The sequence below is a fragment of the Cydia pomonella genome, chromosome 3 (genome assembly GCF_033807575.1).
Source record: "Cydia pomonella isolate Wapato2018A chromosome 3, ilCydPomo1, whole genome shotgun sequence".
Classification (NCBI taxonomy): Eukaryota; Metazoa; Arthropoda; class Insecta; order Lepidoptera; family Tortricidae; genus Cydia; species Cydia pomonella.
The window spans coordinates 23,866,459-23,885,289 of record NC_084705.1 but is presented as its reverse complement, the minus strand read 5'-3'; the positions used below and the strand labels follow the sequence as shown (position 1 = coordinate 23,885,289).

General features: G+C 33.6%; 1 protein-coding gene across 1 annotated transcript in view; it reads left to right on the top strand.

The window, feature by feature from the left end:
* The window catches only part of LOC133516366 (C3 and PZP-like alpha-2-macroglobulin domain-containing protein 8), a 286,831-nt gene that overhangs the window by 120,712 nt on the left and 147,288 nt on the right, over positions 1–18,831 (top strand). Inside the window, exons 4-5 of the mRNA XM_061849275.1 lie at positions 11,287–11,472; positions 15,284–15,409. Of these exons, the coding sequence (XP_061705259.1) occupies positions 11,287–11,472; positions 15,284–15,409 (312 nt within the window). The remainder of the gene's footprint in view (positions 1–11,286; positions 11,473–15,283; positions 15,410–18,831) is intronic.

Here is an 18,831-nt window from a genome sequence, read left to right as displayed (position 1 = left end):
CGATGAGTATTAGTTGCCTGTGGAAAAAAAAGTACAGTCAGCGTTAAAAGCTTGTACCGAAAATGAAATTTTTGCCAAAAACTTATTACATAAACGATCACGTGGTATATTTCCCACTTAAGGAGATATTAACGATTTACTGGTTTTAAGTAGTCTGTATGTACCTATGTAGGAATACATGGCTTGCTCAGAAAACAGTTTACGTTATGCAATTTGAATACCATTTCAACTTTATTATTCATACGTTTTTGAATAAGTAAAGCAACGGAAAGGATAAAAAAAAATGCCTACAAATAAAAGTGACTAATACAGATTCAAGTGTAATTAATGTAATTATCATTGAGATTAGCGTTGAGCTTAACGGCCGTGGTATAACGCCAAGGACATTACTCACAGAGACATAACATGATGATTATTTATTTGGTCCTTATCTGTAAAATAATTGTAACTATTTTTGCACAAAAGCAAATAATGAAAATTCTAAACATGCACAATTTTTATTTTATTCGATTACTTTTTTTGTTAAAACCTACATCAAAACAAAATTTAAAAACCATATCCGCGGTTCCATGCATACACATCCATTTCGCTCACGCTTATGCTCAGTGAGAGTGAGAAAAGAACACGAACCTTAAGCACAATACTCTCGGCTATTGAGTTGCGTTTTACGAGCCATTCTTTTTGCGCAATAAAAACTCCTTAACCATCCCTTTGGTTCGTTGGCAAGCGGTCTGCTCGTTCAGTCTGTAGTTTTTTTCTCAATTGAAGTACGGTCTTGAAACGCATAATGGTTTTCTTATGTCAGTTCTCGAAAGCCCGTAGCGGTTCATATTATAATTGAGGTGAGATAATCATTTTGGCTTTGATTTTAAATGTATAATTATGATATAAGTACCTATTATAAAATTTAAAAGTGTATCACCTATCAATAGGTATATGGGTGTTTGTGATTAATTTTTTTTTTCTGTAGAACAACACAATCATTACTTAAAATATTATTATTTTGAATTAATTTGATGATGCTTCACATAATACGTTATCTTCAGTAGACGTATTTCTTCATTTTACTCGTAAATCCCTTACACTTACAAGTAACCGTTTATTCATTCTTTTATTTAGAATTTTAGCTAACATTTCAGTGGTTTCTGGCCATTATGTTTGATTGTTAACAATTTATTCATCAAAATTCTTTTTTCCAATATTGAGTTAATAAAATTAGTAATTAAAAAAAAAACGACTTTCTTTTTAATTGACTTTCAAAATTACTTATTGTTAACGGTGTGACAAGAACGGGGTTACTGAATGTCTTCAAATAGTCATTAGGTAAGCAATGCGATACCCTCCGCGAAAGTTTAAATTGAATTCACCTGAAACTGAGCATCTGATACTTTTCTAATTATTTCGAGGGCAAAACAGATCCACGTGCCGTAAGAGTAGCTGAGACAAATTGGTGAGGAAGTTCGGGGAATAGGATAATGGAAGAAGTTGTAAGTGTTATAAGAAGTTATAGTTGGTTTTTAATCAAAATAATTATAATAGCTAAGCGAGCGGTGTAATGCTAAGCGCCATCTTGGGGGACTCGTTAGGTGACTAGCTCAAGGGCAAAATGCAGAATGCGAAATTCCCGAACTAGGTAGCATAGTCACGCGGCCTTTCTCTTGGTTACCTACTCGTAGATTACAGTCCAAACATATTTTTTTAGAATATTTAAGCGATTATTTCCGGTAATCTTTAGATTATGAAATCAAACTTTATAACACACATTCTACATTTACATATCTATATAGCGCTGATAATCAATTGAATATATAAGGGTCATGATCGCTCTTTGCAGCAGTTTTATTAGGTACCTAATTAGTGATTAAGTAAAAAAAATGTTTAACTATTTCTTAAATAATACTCGGTGAAATGAAATAGAAAACTTTTAGCTTTTAGAATAATAATAGTATTTTCAGAGAGTACAGACAGCTTGCAAATTTATTTTTTTCCAATAGCTTTAATGAACTATCCTTTACTGGGTGTTTTGTTATTTACTTGAACCACTCCCGCCGTGACATTAAATATTACTATATAATAGCGTTGAAACGAGTACCTACTATATTATTTCAGAACTCAAATATTTTGTTCATGCTAGTAAAACAAGTTTCAAACATGATAGATATAATTATAGGCTTTGGTTTCCACACTTTAGATTCATTGTTTGATGACTATCGGTCTAGTGGGTATCTTTGTCTAGTACCAAAGAAATAATAAATAATAACCGCTAGTCGGTCCGTTGGTCTGTGCCTGGTACCCATACCTAGTACAAGATTTGCTTAGTTTGGGGCTAGGTCGATTTGCGTATGATTATCCCCAAATATTTATTTATTTTATTGACATTCAATTGTGAGTCACATGTAGGTAACTTACGAGTAGCGTCGTTCACAAGCGACATGGGGTCTGGGGTCTCGTCAGCGGTAGAACGCAGTCGCTGTGGTCGAAAACGGCTAGGAGATGATGATGATGATGATGATGGGGTCTCGTAGGTTAAGGTGTAGGGTGTCGGTATAGTGTAGGTGTTATTTTCATAACCGTCAATTTCAATACACTGCAATACACTTTCATTTACATAGAAATTGTTAAAAAATCCATTGCGTTTTATTTCCAAATTCAGCTACAATTATCATAAAGTGAGCGAGGAATATTTTTCTCTGCTATGAAATGTGAATTTATTATTTTATTTTGCACAGTTCATAAGTTAATTTAATCTTGGCCGTTGCTGCTGGCACTAATTCTAGCATTTGAATTATAATATAAACCGCAAAAGTATAGTCTTAAGATTATTATTAGTTTTTCAAGGCGATGATGCAAATAAAGTATAAGATTTTATACTAAATGTAATAAAATAATTGAAGAAATCATAGTATCTACTTTGGTAGTATATTTTATTGCAAGTAACAATATGATATCAATTCGATACTATATAATTATTTTTATTAATACTAGTTCCAATATAAATTCTTTTTTGACTTAAGTACCTATTTAATAAATTTGATAACCACAAATAAAAATGATTAAATTAATCAAAATGCATACAAAATAAGTCAATTAAAAGTTTAATATTTTAAATAGAAATGAGCCTGATGATTAATGTTGATAATAGCTTTTCCTAGTTTATTATGAAAGTTCTGGCTGAACTTAGCCAATCTAAGTAAACATAATTTATTTGACTTAGTATATTTACTGCTAACCTGTTTTTTTTACTTCTAAGTCTAACTAGGTCATATTTCTTGTACTCGATATGCCTTCGAGATTAAAGCGCAGTGGAGCGCATTGCTACTCTAATCGAATTACCCATGCAGTGCGAAATTAACCTAGCTTCCTTTGTGCTTCATGGATATCACAGATGAACTCCAAAACACTTAGATTTTCATGGAATGCACCATTTCAGGAGTAATTATTTTATTTCAGGAGGAAGCAGACGAGGTGTTCAAAATGATTCACAAATGCCCTAATTCTCTTAAAAATAAAGTTTTTAATATCTATTTAAACATCTCGCCCGCTTAGTTACTTCTGTTACACACTATCAATCTTACTCAATCAAAAAAAAAAAGTTGCGTGTAAACAAAAATTAACTTACGATAGGTATGTTATAATTTGGAAAATCAAAACGTAGGAAAAACTACAACCCGCCTACGGATTTTTTCATAGACTTAGAACCTATTACTTTTTTATGTATTTATTTCTTATTTAATCTCTTGATATTTTATCAGAACGAATTTCTACGTTCTCATGACATTTCAAAAATATTGAAAAAATAGTGTAAATTACCTTTAGAATATTAATTAAAAAAAATTTCAAGTGCGAAACGGAGAATATGAGAAAAATTCTAGAACTATTATTTTTCAAAATAAAGTTTATAAAATCGTGGTCGCAGGTCGTAGACCCAATAGGCTAAAGTGTTGCCTGTAAATAATATATTAGACGTATATACCCCACAACAATAACTCCGCGTTTTGTTAGTTAGCAAATAGTATCTGATAATACTATTTCGAATAGTAATTCCGCAATCCTGAGAGCAAACAGGAAGATAATAATTGGCCCCGTTTCGCGGAGCAGGAATAGGTATCATTCAAGCTCCGGTGATTTTGAGAAAGCGGGTGGAATTGGTTCATCTTGGCCCAAACATTAAATATCTACAGCAATACCACTTAAATTAATTAAAATAATTGTAGCATTTCGCCACTTGCTTTTACAATCTGTTTTGTGTGTGTATTCTTATTAAAATTTAGGATCATGAGGTTCGATTCAGTTTTTTTTAATAATAATACAGTAAGCTCAATAAAGCTTGTGTTGAGGGTACTTAGACAACGATATATATAATATATAAATATTTATATAAATACTTCAATACATATAAAACACCAACAGATTTGAATTAAATGTTATGAAAAGGTTAGGATCATATCCATAACCGTTTCATAACAAGATTATAAAGTTTAAATCGCTCTCCTATAGTCTAGCATGCCTATTCAACCTTTCTTCTACCTGATGATGATTATATATCGTGCATTTCGCTCGTACTTGTTTTTACATGTATTAGCGCGAGCGAGGCGCACGATAACTAAATGACACCATTCAAAAATTATTTTGATTTCAGGGTACGTTCAGATAGGCCTGTAATTCAATTTGAATATACTATTTTTTACACACTACAAATATGCATCTCAGTTACCAATTACAATAGTTAAACAAGGGCACATTTGGCGAGTGCAATCATTTAGTTATATTTGCGTACTTTCTATAATTAAAACATTGACCTGGACCTAACTTATTTATATACTTAATTGTACCAACCTTTCTTAGCTGTTTTCTCCTCCAAGATTAAGGTAATTTACGTTCTAATGACTGGCTTCCAGTAATACTTTTGTTTTGTCACTGCGATGCTGCGTTTAATTTAGTAAGGATTTAGTTTGATTTTAATTACGTTTGGGGTTCGTGGGGTTTGGGCCGATATGGTTGGTTTTACGACCACCACACACATAGTAAAGTAACTTAGTAATTAAATTGCTTTAGAAAATCCCTACCAATTAACATTACCACTAAATATATATGATGTAAAGTGAAGTTCAATAGAAAAGGCAAATAATGTAACCAAGTATGACAGATTTTGTTAGCATTTGGAGTATAACCTAAAAGTTTTACGATGGTAGTTTTTATTGAAATATTAATAATGAACATATATTTTAACTAGTAATTCATATTAATAAAAGGTTTAAGTATACACTGTATAAACTGTTAACGAAGAATTAATAATAATCATTAAATAAATAAATAAAATTATAGGACATTATTACACAAATTGGCTGAAGTCCCACAGTAAGCTCAATAAAGCTTGTGTTGAGGGTACTTAGACAACGATATATATAACATATAAATATTTCTAAATACTTTAATACATAGAAAACGCTCATGACTGAGGAGCAAATATCCGTGCTCATCACAGGAATAAATGCCCTTACCAGGATTTTAACCCGGGACCATCGGCTTCATAGGCAGGGTCACTACCCACTAGGCCAGACCGGTCAGGCCTTCAAAATAATTGAAGGTAAATTGGTTTGTTTACTTTTTTTTCTATTGATCTCCAGTTTAAGTAGATTAATTGTATCGTTTTTACTGGCGGTAACTTCAGTCAGCTGAACTATTAGCTTATCACCCCTGCATATATTTTGTATGCAGGATTGCCAATATAATAGTTTTGGCGATATATTATTTAATTTACGGGCCAATTTCGAACGTGCACCTGTGAAACAAACTGATATTTTAATCATGTTCGCTGCGTCTCGCTCACACTAATACATGCATGGACAAGTCAGAGCAAATTAAACGCGCGAATGACAGCTAACTGATAATTATGATTACGATATGATTCTAATATCCGTTTGATGTCAGGTGCGTACTCGAATTGGCCTGTTATTCATGCGGTGCTTCGCTCGTAGCATTACGTTGTAGCATGTCACCTTATTTAGTCCTTGTGAATTAAACATTAGGTCGTTAGATTCTACATATTACCTTGTTAAATGAAAATGAGACTTAAAACGAATTGACATGTGCAATCACCATTCATTTCTATTGAAGATATTTTCATACATATGTAACCCGCTGCTGATATAAATCGTACTTAAACTTTTTCTCAAACATAAACGAAAAATAAATCTAAAGTCACTGAAATATGGAGAACATTTCATTTAAGCAGCGAATGCTATTCGATAATAAAACCACTTGGTGCATCTCCAAATGGAAAAGATGTTAAAAATATCTGCTCGATCTTGTAGCACTTAAGTGAACTAGATGCCATTAGAGGTAAGACTTATTATATTGTGGAAAGGAATACGAGTTGTTTGGTTTTTCCGTTTTAACTCAGATTAATGTTAAGCCTTTGAATATTTACTTGCATCGCGTACAAACATTGCCATTACATATATTATTATTAATATTCAATTCATTGCAATATCAAACAAGAAAATAAGTAACAAAAAAAAGCACATAAAGAATTAGCTCAAAACAACTCAAGTTGATACCTTGCTTACTTAATTTTCATAAACGTGCTATAACCTTAAACCACATTATCGTTTGTGTTAAGACTTTCAGTGCCAAGTGCCCCATTTCTAGTACAAAATAAACACATGTATTTATACGTCGTTTTGACTTATGTTTTTCTAAGAAATGGTTAAAACTTGGTACAGGTAGCCAGTATTCTTGGCGTCTACATCTCAATTGAAGTCCAGTTCCGCGGCCATTTAGAGACTAAGGCCAAACTAGCCTCGAAAAAGCTTGGTGTGCTCAACACATCGTGACAGTATTTCACACTGGCCTACCGCCTTAAGCTTTACAAGGCGCAGATTCGCCCACATATGGGATACTGTTCTCATCTGTGTGCACCGGCACCCTAGTACCAGTTTCTTTGCATTGTTGGCTGCCAGCATATATTAGATCGGCTTGACTCCTTGGCCAAGCATCGCCTTTAATTTTATATCGCATGTATAACGGGAAGTGCTCCGAGGAATTGTTCGTATTAATCCCTGCTGCTTTCCGCGATCTCTCTACGCGATAACATTTCCTTAGTCACCAATTAGATGGTTGGAAGACCTCATCTGTGCGTTTCTCCAGAAACTTCCTAGAAATCATAGCTGAACTAGCGGAACTGTGGAATGAAGTGGTATTTCTGGACCGATACACCGATCTTGAAACCTTCAATTTAAAAACGTACCATAAAATAATGAATAGAATCAGACGCTAATTTGCGGAAATCCATATAAATTAAAACAAAAAATACTACTTTGCTTATCCGCGAAAAGATAACGTGCTAGTCAATCAGTACCAATCTGTTATACTTGCTTTCGTATTTTTACATACAATTAATATTCCCACCCTCCCACCGCAAAAATACACTACCGTCAAAAGGTGACCAAACCAAAACCAAAATATGCAAATAATCAACATTTTAATGATTTTATTACGAAAATACTACTTTGCAGTAGATACCTACAATCCGAAAGAGTAAGCGTTAAATAATTTATAAATCAGAATTTATTAAAAAAAGGCATATATATACCTCATAATAAAAAGTTTCTTTCACAGTTTCTCATCGAAAAATCCTCGACGCTATGGAAGGTGGAGGTAAGGAATGAAATCTCCATGCACCAAAAAGTGTCATCAAAATACCTTAAATTGGTGGCGCTACAATACCTAGAATACATGAAAAAAAAATCAAATCATAGACAGCGCACTTCACTCCATCAATAACGCCTAGGTTCTTAGCTACTCTAGCGCTACTCTGGAGAGATTTGGAACTATTATTTATAGCTGACAGCTGGACACTTTTGCAACAGTTCTCCCATAAGAGATTTCACTCCTTTTAATTCCATACTCCATACTTCACGCTTTTCCACTACAGAGTAATCTTGACTTTCTTTCTACAAGTTTGTGTAGTAGCGTTTCTTGGATTATGGATTTCCACTCATATTGCAGTATCTCCCATAGAGTTTTTGCTGATGTCGGACATTGTTTTCGGACCCTACGGTCGAGTTCATTCCATGAAAGCTCGATCAGGTTAAGGTCTGGTGATTGCGGTGGCCGAATCATGTTTTTAACACACCTCACTGTTCTTTATTAGCTGTGTAGCCTCTATAGATCTATGCCGAATGTTTGGGATAAATGACTTCTTCAAAACAAATAGGTTACCGATCAAATGTGTTCCTGAAAATGAAACTAAAAATTGTGTTTGGTCTTAAACTTTTTGACGGTAGTGTAAATACGCAAAGAAATATGAACGCACACCACCGGGAATACAAAACTAGACACGTGTTTCGCCTCTCTAGAGGCATCCTCAGGAGATGTACATATTTTTGTTTTAAGTACCATAAATGGTGCTACTTTGCTCGACGCTGGGTAACTATGCTCTAATTCAGTAAAATTACTTAACATCTAATCTAATATATTCAAATATAATATATATGTGTATGTTATTATTTTATACTCAGATAAACGTAATTGAGTACAAGAGAGTAACTGTATGCCCCTAAATAAACTATAGGTAGGAGCAAAATACCCCAAACAATGGGTATCTTTTGCTCCTTATACATCGCTTCATATATATTAAACAATATTTTATGACGATTTACCGATAAAATTGCGTGAGATAAGATGTTCAGCTTTATATCACTGCGTCTGAATATTTAATAATAAATAGTTTAAAAATATTTAAAATTTCCTTAAAGTGGAGCAACTATTAGAGCAAAGTAGTTAGCACCATTTTACGGTAGTCCTATCTTACAAGCCGACAACGCACAACCCTCAGGCGATTCGTATGCTCGTTTTCCTCCTAATTAAATAAAAAAATCACATCAGTGTGATGAATACATGAATGCAAATAAATATAATGAGACGCCGTGAATGGCATAAATAAATGCAGAAACGAAAACTTCCCATAAAAGTTAGCAAAAAAGTCATGAATAAGTTATTGGAAAATAAGAAGCGAAGATGTTTTTCTTATATTCCAGCAGTCACCTTGGAAAGGCTTTGTGTAATCGGATGCCTTCTTTTGTAAGTAACTATAAACAAATCCATACCTAAATGAAATATTAAAATAATTTATATTTATGAAATAAGTAATTTAGTGAAATTCCTGGTAGAGATGATTTTTTACATTAGTTTCGCTGCGCGCGTGTAAATATTTCATACTCCAATGTTAACACAAATTTCTCAAATTAGCATTATTCCTATTTTATTGTTAAAATTTAAGAAAATTGAGAAAATTATGACTTCGGTACTTATTGATACTATTGAAACAAATCGACATCAGACGTACCGCGACCTGCAAAATTGTATGGACAAAAATTATGACGCCATGAATTGAATTCATTCATAAACTTACTATCAATGATATTATATAACTAAAGATGGGTTATAATCATACATAAGGAGCACAAATAATACTTCCATATTTATTTCTATACCTACGAAGAAATCTGTTATTTTTGATTAATTTTCCCATTTCGTTCATCTTTGTCATACTCGTAGTTAAACATGAGCTTATCTCTTTCTGTGTGCGGGAGCTTATTAGCACGTGCACATTTCTCGCTTGCCTAGATGCGTCTTAAGGCAACTTGTACAATATTTACAAGGTAAGCGCTTCAATTCTGGAACGCCTATGACCTATCTTTAGTTATAATATCATTGCTTACAATGCAATTTTGCGACTAGGTGTACCTAGCATAAATTATCAATTTAATATACCTATTTACTAATATGTTTGGTTGAGTGGGAATTGCAACAAGCACACTTATTACTGTATATCAAATGTGTATTATAATCTGGCTTCATACAAGGCTTTAATTTGAATTCAATTTTATTGATCCTAGTGCTTAATAACTGTCACGTTCATAATTGCCTGCCTATCATGCGTAATATACTACTTTATGCCATCAAAAACATAACTCGTAAAAAAAAAAACAAGTCTCGCAACTCAGTTCTTCTACCGTAAAAGTTGTAAGATCCATGTAATAACCAAGTCGATTAATTTATTCAGTCTCTTCTGTCTTAAGTTATTTATGTAATTAGCTTACCTAACAACATCTTATAGTGACCATATCAATATTAAAAATCTTTTTGATTGACTGCGATTGCCATCGCACTAAATAGTCTAATTTAATATAATATGTATTACTTGTGAGATTCATTGTGTTTTCATGCGATGGCCAAGTCATTCTGTTTATTTAAAACATAAAAGATTTTTAATATTGATATATGGTCACTTTAAGATGTTGTTAGGTTATCTTATTACGTAATAACTTAAGACAGAAAAGGTCACATACAACGGGACAAGTGAAACTAAATAAAAGCTTATAAAAAGATCCCAAAATCGTACAACTACTCGTAAAATGTGTACAGAAAGTGTTTGATTGATTACTTCATCCAACACTCGAGAAAGACCTTTGAACCCTCTTAACGCATCACTTGAAAACGACATGTTTTTTTATTATTCGTAGATTTCATGAAAAATGTTCGTTAGGTATCACTTTTTGACATAAATATTTCTGGTTTACGAGGGTGGTAAGTGGAAATTACTGGTACTGTTTAACTGAGGCTTAATTGTGGTCAGTTATAGACTGATTGAAGGCTTTGGTGCATGAAACTGATTTTTATAATATTCAGTATGTGAAATGATTTATATAAACCACTTAGTTTTAGATCCAATATAAAATCACTGTGCAACTTCTGTACCAACCGCCTGCAATAATGGCTAAGCATGAAGTTGTTGCAAAACGCATTTTGTTTAGCTGTTTACAAAATCATATTTTCAATCAGTTTGTTTACTTAGTTATTTTGACAACTACGTGTGATATTCTCGCAATCATCAAAACGGTGGATTTCTTTTATCAGTTATACCTATCGCGTCGAATGATGTGATGAAAGTCCGTGGACTACTCAATAAATTTACTTTTTTGAAAAATCTAGAAAAACGATGCACTATGCACGTTGGAGCGCAAAATTGCACCTGTGGTCTCGGAGAAAGACTGACAGGCCTATTCAAACGTACACTGCCATAATGATGCCTATTTGAATCGATTATTAATTGTACATTTCGCTCATAGATACATGTATTTGTTGATTTCATTGTAAGTTTTAATTGACCTGTAAGTTAACAACAATAAATAAAAAATAAGGTGCGAAACCCCCCATTACGCGTGATCCGAAAGGCACATGGTTATTTTTTCATATCAGTAACGTATTGAATTGTTTCAGGTTACGGCATCATACCGCTGAAGATACCGTTATCCCCTGCTACTCACTGCACCCTCCACACCACCGTGGGGTGCGTTGGGAACGACGAATGCACTGCGAAGAGCCACAGCGTCATTCGGCTGCTGGGCCCCGTCAGGGATGTCATCGTGCGGCCCGCTAGGCACCACTACAGGCCAGGGGAGACAAGTGAGTTTTTAGTCTACACAAAAGATATATTAATTGTAGAAGTGTTAGTTGTAAATTAAAAAAAATGTCCCAGCACGTTTGACAGCTCTATGGCGGCGTATAATATTGAAAACACGTACAAATATGTTTTGTGGTAATTGGATTGTCTAATGTCGGATTTAAGCTGTCAAATTTATCTAAGGACAGATTTATTAAAACTGATACAATCTATAACTTTATTAACTTTAACTGAGGGTGTGATACCCTCACATTTTTTACTTGTTTGACCACTTTCAAGAACGTGAAAAACAAAGTCTACAAAGTTTAGCCTTTTGCCGATAAATCCTCATCTTAAATACGTTTGTTTAATTACAGTGAACGACAAGTAGGTATGAGTACATTTTCGTAGAGACAAACAAATTAACAAATTATTTTCTTGGGCTTTTTTGGAACAATCCATAACAGATGAAATACTCACAAATACCTATTGGTATAGGCTCTATTTTTTTTTCGCTTTATTCCTTCAAAATGTTAATAAATAAATATAAGCGGACATCTTACACAGATCAACCTAGCTCCAAGTTAAGCAAAGCTTGTACAATGCGACGAAATATATAATATATGAATATAAGTATTTATTTATCTATTTGCTCTATAAAGCGCACATTACACTGTATCTGTCCCAAGTGATGCAGGTTTTGATTCATCGAGTAAGCGCGGAAACCGGAATTATTTTCCATGCATTTCATGCAAACCAATTTGAGTCTGAAACTAGGTAAATTCTCACCGCGGACCGTTCGTACGTCTTACTGAATACCTCGTTAGCTTGCATGCAAAAACGTTATCCCGCTGAAATTCCCATAATCGTTACGAAACTTGGACCTTGGTAACTTTCTGTTTATTGTCCAACTTGGGTACCTACTGGTAACTTTGTATAATTAATTATACCCCATACATTATGGAAACTGCTTTTGTACCGTTTAGTAATAAATGGTACTACGGGCGATCCGAATTTGGTATTGTGTTTTGCAACTGTAGGTACTTATATGGTTTACATGTCTATTTTAACTTATAATATGTTCATCATAAGCTTTTGTATATTTTATATTACTGTACAGCAGAGTTGTATACACATAAATATATCTAACAGTAGGTATACATACATATTAAATAAAATTAAAAACGGGTCACTCACGTATTTTAAGTCGAAAAACGCTCAACACATTTCATTCCGTACCGTATGGAGTGTGGTCAGTTGCGATGGTTCGGTTGGTTTTATTATTATAAAGAGTTATACAGGGTGTTTTTAATGCCTAGCTGTAGTTCGCGGCTCTTCTATAGAGAACATCACCATCTGATCAGCCAAATGTATAAAACAGAGTTCAGACAGTAGTTAGAAAAGTCTTATTTTACGTTTACAAATTGTGAATAGCAAATAGATGGCAATTTTTATGTGAATATAACTAATACACAAAAACAATAATTAGCGCCTCTACAACAATGAAGCACGCGGCATTATTGACACCGTGCGAAGCGCATGGTGGGTGTTAGTTAAGCGTCCCCAGCACATAAGGTGGTAAAAATTAGAACTAACTGCGGATAGCGTCTTTATCATTTCGTACAAGTTATATGGCTCGAAATGAAACTTTAATTTACGATTTCTTCTGAAATATTCATTTAAATTGTATGGTGTAAGGGACTATTGTAATGTGTATGAAATGCTTAATATAACTAACGTATTTAATTTGATAATTATTAATACTGTATCCGTGCAAATGTCACATACTACGTGATATTTTTCTAGAAATTAAGAATGGGTAAAGTAAGTTATCTTTAAAAGATAGACATTTAACATCGCGGACTTTTTTGTAGACCTATGAATGAGAAACAACCCCACCATACATTGTGTTGTTATAGCTCAAACGGATTAGGCCGTGTTTTCGATTAAAGCTCCTAGCCAGCGTGATGTTTTCCGACAACATCGTTATACACCGTGTTTTTATTGAATTGCGTTAACTCCGGGGTTTCGGTAAGTACGTTTAAGGAAACTAAATGGCATAGTTAATTTTCAAAAAAAATATTTTTTTTTGTTTTTTTTTTTACTATTTTTATTTTTATAAAAAGTAACTAAATATTGCATATAGCGTTGTTGTAACACGGGCATTACATTTAACTCAACCAAACAATTGAAAACTGTGACATATCAATGTCATTTCTAACATCGATCGTCCGAGATAGTACGTACGTTTAGTAGCAAATGTATGAACTCGCACTAAACACTAACTAATAAGTAAACAGGTCCTAAAGCAAGTGTACACGCTCGTAAGGGTCTTATAATATAAAAAATTATGATTGATTATCTCCGAAATGGAGTTAGTTAGAATATCGGTATCTTTGAGAAAGTTACTTAATTTAAGCTCAGGAATGCACCCTCGAAATTAACGCAAATCAAAAAAAACACGGTGTATTTCAACCAATTTTCACAAAACCTTAACAAGTTATATACCTAAGCTTTCCTCAAGAATCACTCTATTGATAGATCAAAGTCAATTCAAAGTAATTTTGGAGTAGTTTTATAAGATCTAGTGAATTGATGTTTTCCCCTAGACTTGCGGACGCTAGGTTGCGTTACAGTCGTGCACATAGCGAATATAAAAAACATATCAGTTAAAATAATTAACATAACGTTATCATTATTGGAATACTTAATCGTAAGAGAGCATACAAAAAAAAAAGAAAATATTTACGCCAAGTAAATGTTTAAATAATTAATTACGCCATGTAACAATCTCGAGCCACTGTTTTACGATTTACGATCTCTGAGTCATTAATTTTTGTTTTGCTTTATGTTGGTTTTACGATGTCTTTTATGTCCTGTGCAGCTCAGTTGTTTATGGGAATCCTTAAATTGATATGAGGCAAAGCTTTTCAGAGAAGAAAATAATATAGTGCTTCGCGGTTAATAAGCGGTGACATATGTAGATAAATATATTAGAAATAAGTTATTATTTTAATTTTGAGTCTGCATAAAAAAATTGCTAACAATCTTAATAATTTAAAACGCTTAAAAATAATATTTTTACTAACTTATCTTCTAAGGATAGACATGAAGAACGATTGTACTGTACCAATATTAACACATTGAGTGCCGAGAACCCGCTCCTCTACAAAGCGAGGAAACGCTAGGGTCGGCTACGAGCGTAGCGCTATGAAAACGTTGGCAGTGAATGTGTTAACACCTATCAAGGTACCATAGTAAGCGTAGCAGAGGCGTAAGATGCAAGTATTGCCAAACTTTTTACCCCCTTACTCATAAACGTGTACCTACTAAAGTTACGAGCTGATAATCGTTTGTCCCTTTCCGACGTATTGGTATGATGGAAAGGGACAAACGATGATTAGCGGCACCGTAACTTTAGTATACGTACGTTTATGAATAAGGGGGTTAGTGTTTACAATTTACTAGATATGTACTTATACATGCATATTTTGGAAATTAACCATTTTCCGAAGTTACGCTAACGCACCGTATTAAATTTATCGTATCATCGCTAAAAACCTATAAAACAAGCTCCCTTCTTCGTAATCGTATATTCTTGGCAGAGTAATCGAAGTCATGGGATCGTTTCAGAGCTCTTTGCATTGTGCCCCGCCACCTCTCTGTATGATGCGTTTCTCTCACACAAATTTAGGGGTGAACCGATGAGAACCTTTACTTGATTAAACGAATAGATATTCTAGAGGGTGCACTTTAGGTCCTTTCAGAGGCTTTAGGTACTTACTTCTACAATTTTTTGTAATATAGGGCCCTAATATTTGATTATTGTTACAGTAACTTTCTGGATTCTGGCCCTCGACCACGATTTGCGCCTGGTCCACAGAGAGCTGGCGTACGTGGCGCTGCGAGACCCGGCCGGCACCAAAGTGGCCATATGGGATCAGCTGTCCATGGATGAAGGTAAGTGTTTGTAGCTTTAAATATAAGCGATATTTTCAAACAACTAAAGAATAATATTATGTATACAGGGTGATTCAGGAGACGTGAGCAGGATCAAGCCTGCGTATTCAGTAAGTTATTAGTAACTGTTTCGTTCCAGTATTTGTGAGATTAACGTTAAATTATTTTTTTCTCTTCAAAATTTTTATTTTATTTTATTTACGACTGTTATGGTCACCCTATTTGTTTTATCCATAACAAGTGACAAATTGAATGTCATCGGAGTCTGGTTACTTTAGAAAAATCGTATCTCACTCAAGTGTGACATTTTATTTTCTTCATAATCAAAATACTGTCATAACGGGTAAAGAAGTTTTATCTTCGTTAATTAAGTGTTGTAGGGTGTCCATGATTGTAGAACATCAAATTTGTTCTTTAAAAAAAGTTAGATAACAGAAAAAAGCGTAATTGATTTACTTAAATATGACTGTGAACGATTCATTAACATTTACTGATTGTGTAGGCTTGGACCTGCTCACGTCTCATGAATCACCCTGTATACGAAATTAATTGATGTAGGCGTTGCTTTACGATATGAATTGAAACCGAAAATATACATCAGGTACTTATATATTATTTTGCGGACAGCAATATTGGAGGTCACATAGTAGCAGTGCTTACTTTTTGCATGGGCGGGCGAACTTATAGAAACCTAAAACATCTGTTATTAATTAATGTTACCACTGCTTTACGTTTGCGGACATGTTTTCGTAGTAGGTATTTAAAATGTATCTTATTTTAAAATGTAAGTGCGCTCGCAACTCCTGTTACATAAACAAGAGCTAGAGGTGATCATTCTCACACTAAAAGCGTTTTCTTGTTATACCCTATACAGCTTAGAGACCTTCCGACTTTGACAGATTCGATTTCCAGACGGCATGTTGGGATAGACTGGTCTACCGTGTGATGGTAGGAATTCAAATTACTTTGAAATTTCCTCGAATGTTCCTTTCCCAGAAAATAACTGTAAATTCCCACTATATGGCAAAAAATACATAATTGTTTTATGCTCAAAGGTATAAAATTTCTGTTTCAACCTCGTTTTACCCTACAGAGTAAAATAATTCGAATCATATACCGTAGATATAGCCGGAAGGTACCTTACTATCATTTTGTCATAGAACAATATATTTTTGGTGAGGGAAGTGAGACTAAAATTTTCTCAATTACGGACTGTAAAGTTTGAAGACAGCCGGCAAACCACTTTCGAACCATTCTTATCAGGAACTTAATTAACTTTGCCTCCTTAAATGAGCTTGCGAAGTCCAAAGTAACTATTCAAAGTAAATAGTTTTGTGTCATGTTTGAAACAAACTTTAGCGAATGGGTCTTCTGTGGATACGGTTGGCAGCGCTACTTGATAAATCAAATTCCACGAATAATTACGGAAACCGGTAGACAGGTGTAACGAGAATATAATTTAGATTTTAAACAGGAACTTACCAAGAGTATTCGTGAAATTAACAATTGTAATTTCCTATCTATAAAATTTTATAATAATAATGAAATTCTTAAAGCTCAATTAAGTCAAATATCAAATACCTATGTTGTTAAACAGTTTATAACACTCGTCGCGGTGAATGATGGTACCTACATTTAACATTTTATTTGAAATAGCTTAAAGTGATTGGAAATAGTCCATACCTTCTTACTTATTGCTAAAAATTAAAGGGAAATTATGCCTGGTACTTAAGAGATGCATTTAGCCAGGTCGATATAAAAGTAGTTAGGTTGGTGCCGTAATATTTACAGTAGAAACAATAACTCAAGTATCATTTATAACGTAAGGTGTAAAATATTAAAATTTTTCGTTATTTGTTTAGTTTACGATTGCATGGATCTGCAATTTTTTTTCGATTTGTGAAAACTAGTTTTGACTAATTGGCTGCACATAAATTGGCAAGATGGCACCTGTTTATTAATTGACAGAAAATGAACAAATTACCTTCAGATTGCATTTAGCATAGATTAAACTACGATAGATCATTTATCAAAGGCTCGACTTATACAGGTTCAGATCTGAACCGTGAACAATTCTTTCTAATTGCTTGCCAACTTTTGTTATTTGCTGCCGACTTTGAGCACGATTGAAGTTATTTAGATTCACAAATTGTGTTTGTTTTACGAGTAATACCTGCAACGAAAGTTAAATTAAAACTCTCTTTTGCCTTTATTGTGCAAGGAAGACTAAAGTGCAACGTAATCAAATGAAGTAGGTATTCATTCGGGAAACGAAAACAAGTTGTCAATTTTCTCTCATCTCAAATAGGTACTTTCACATGGTGAACTATTAGAATGTAGAAAACCTGACCTGTTTCAATTTCCAGAAATGTAATAATTTAAGTAAATTAATTTTTTAAATTAATTCACTTTCATTCATTTAGTTTTTTAAATATAACAACATGTTTATTTCGTACTCGTACCTACTCTTGTTATATAGGGTAGTTGTCATAAAGCTAGGAAATTAGAATAAAACAAAAGATTTGGCGCGCCGCGCGAAACTTGCGACAGAAGATATGGGCGTCGCGCGAATTTTTACCTTTTATCTCAATTAATAAAATATAATACTTCTACAGTTAAAAATTTTGCCTGCCAGATCCCTCGGCATATTAAGCTATTTTATGCTAAAACTATTCATTATACATATTCTCGTGTTTAAGCTTCTTGATTAAAATGTGTAAAAAATAATAATATAAACACTACATTTAAGCGTTAGGTCGCTAATAACAAAATGTAATAGTTAATTAGTTTTTTTTTTTTTGTTTCAGTGGCCCAATTTGAATATTAAGAATGATATTAGGTAATTATGATTACCTAGTGTGTTCTCATAATACCATTTAAAATTTTGTGTCTGTGTCTTAATACCATACGGATACTTGTAAATGGGCCCCTTTTTAGAAGTAAAATAACATTTTTGAATTTTCAATGCTCTAGCATTTCTCATTGAACCAGGTGACAGTCTTGCATAAAAGCCTTTCGCTGTCAACTTGGTGCCTACCCCTGTCAAATTATGATAGATTGGATTTCGCCTTGACACGCGATTGACTTGTTACTCGCAAAATCTGTTGCTTGCCAAGTAAATAAATTTGCATGGGCTTCAAAATTCAAATATAATTAATGTTTTTAAGAGCCATTTTTAAATAAAATCAACTCCAGTTTTAGAGTATTAATCACGAACAAATTGAATTGTTCTAAATATCAGTTTTGACGACCGGTTTGGCCTAGTGGGTAGTGACCCTGCCTACGAAGCTGATGGTCCCGGGTTCAAATCCTGGTAAGGGCATTTATTCGTGTGATGAGCATGGATATTTGTTCCTGAGTCATGGGTGTTTTCTATGTATTTAAGTATTTATAAATATTTATATATTATATATATCGTTGTC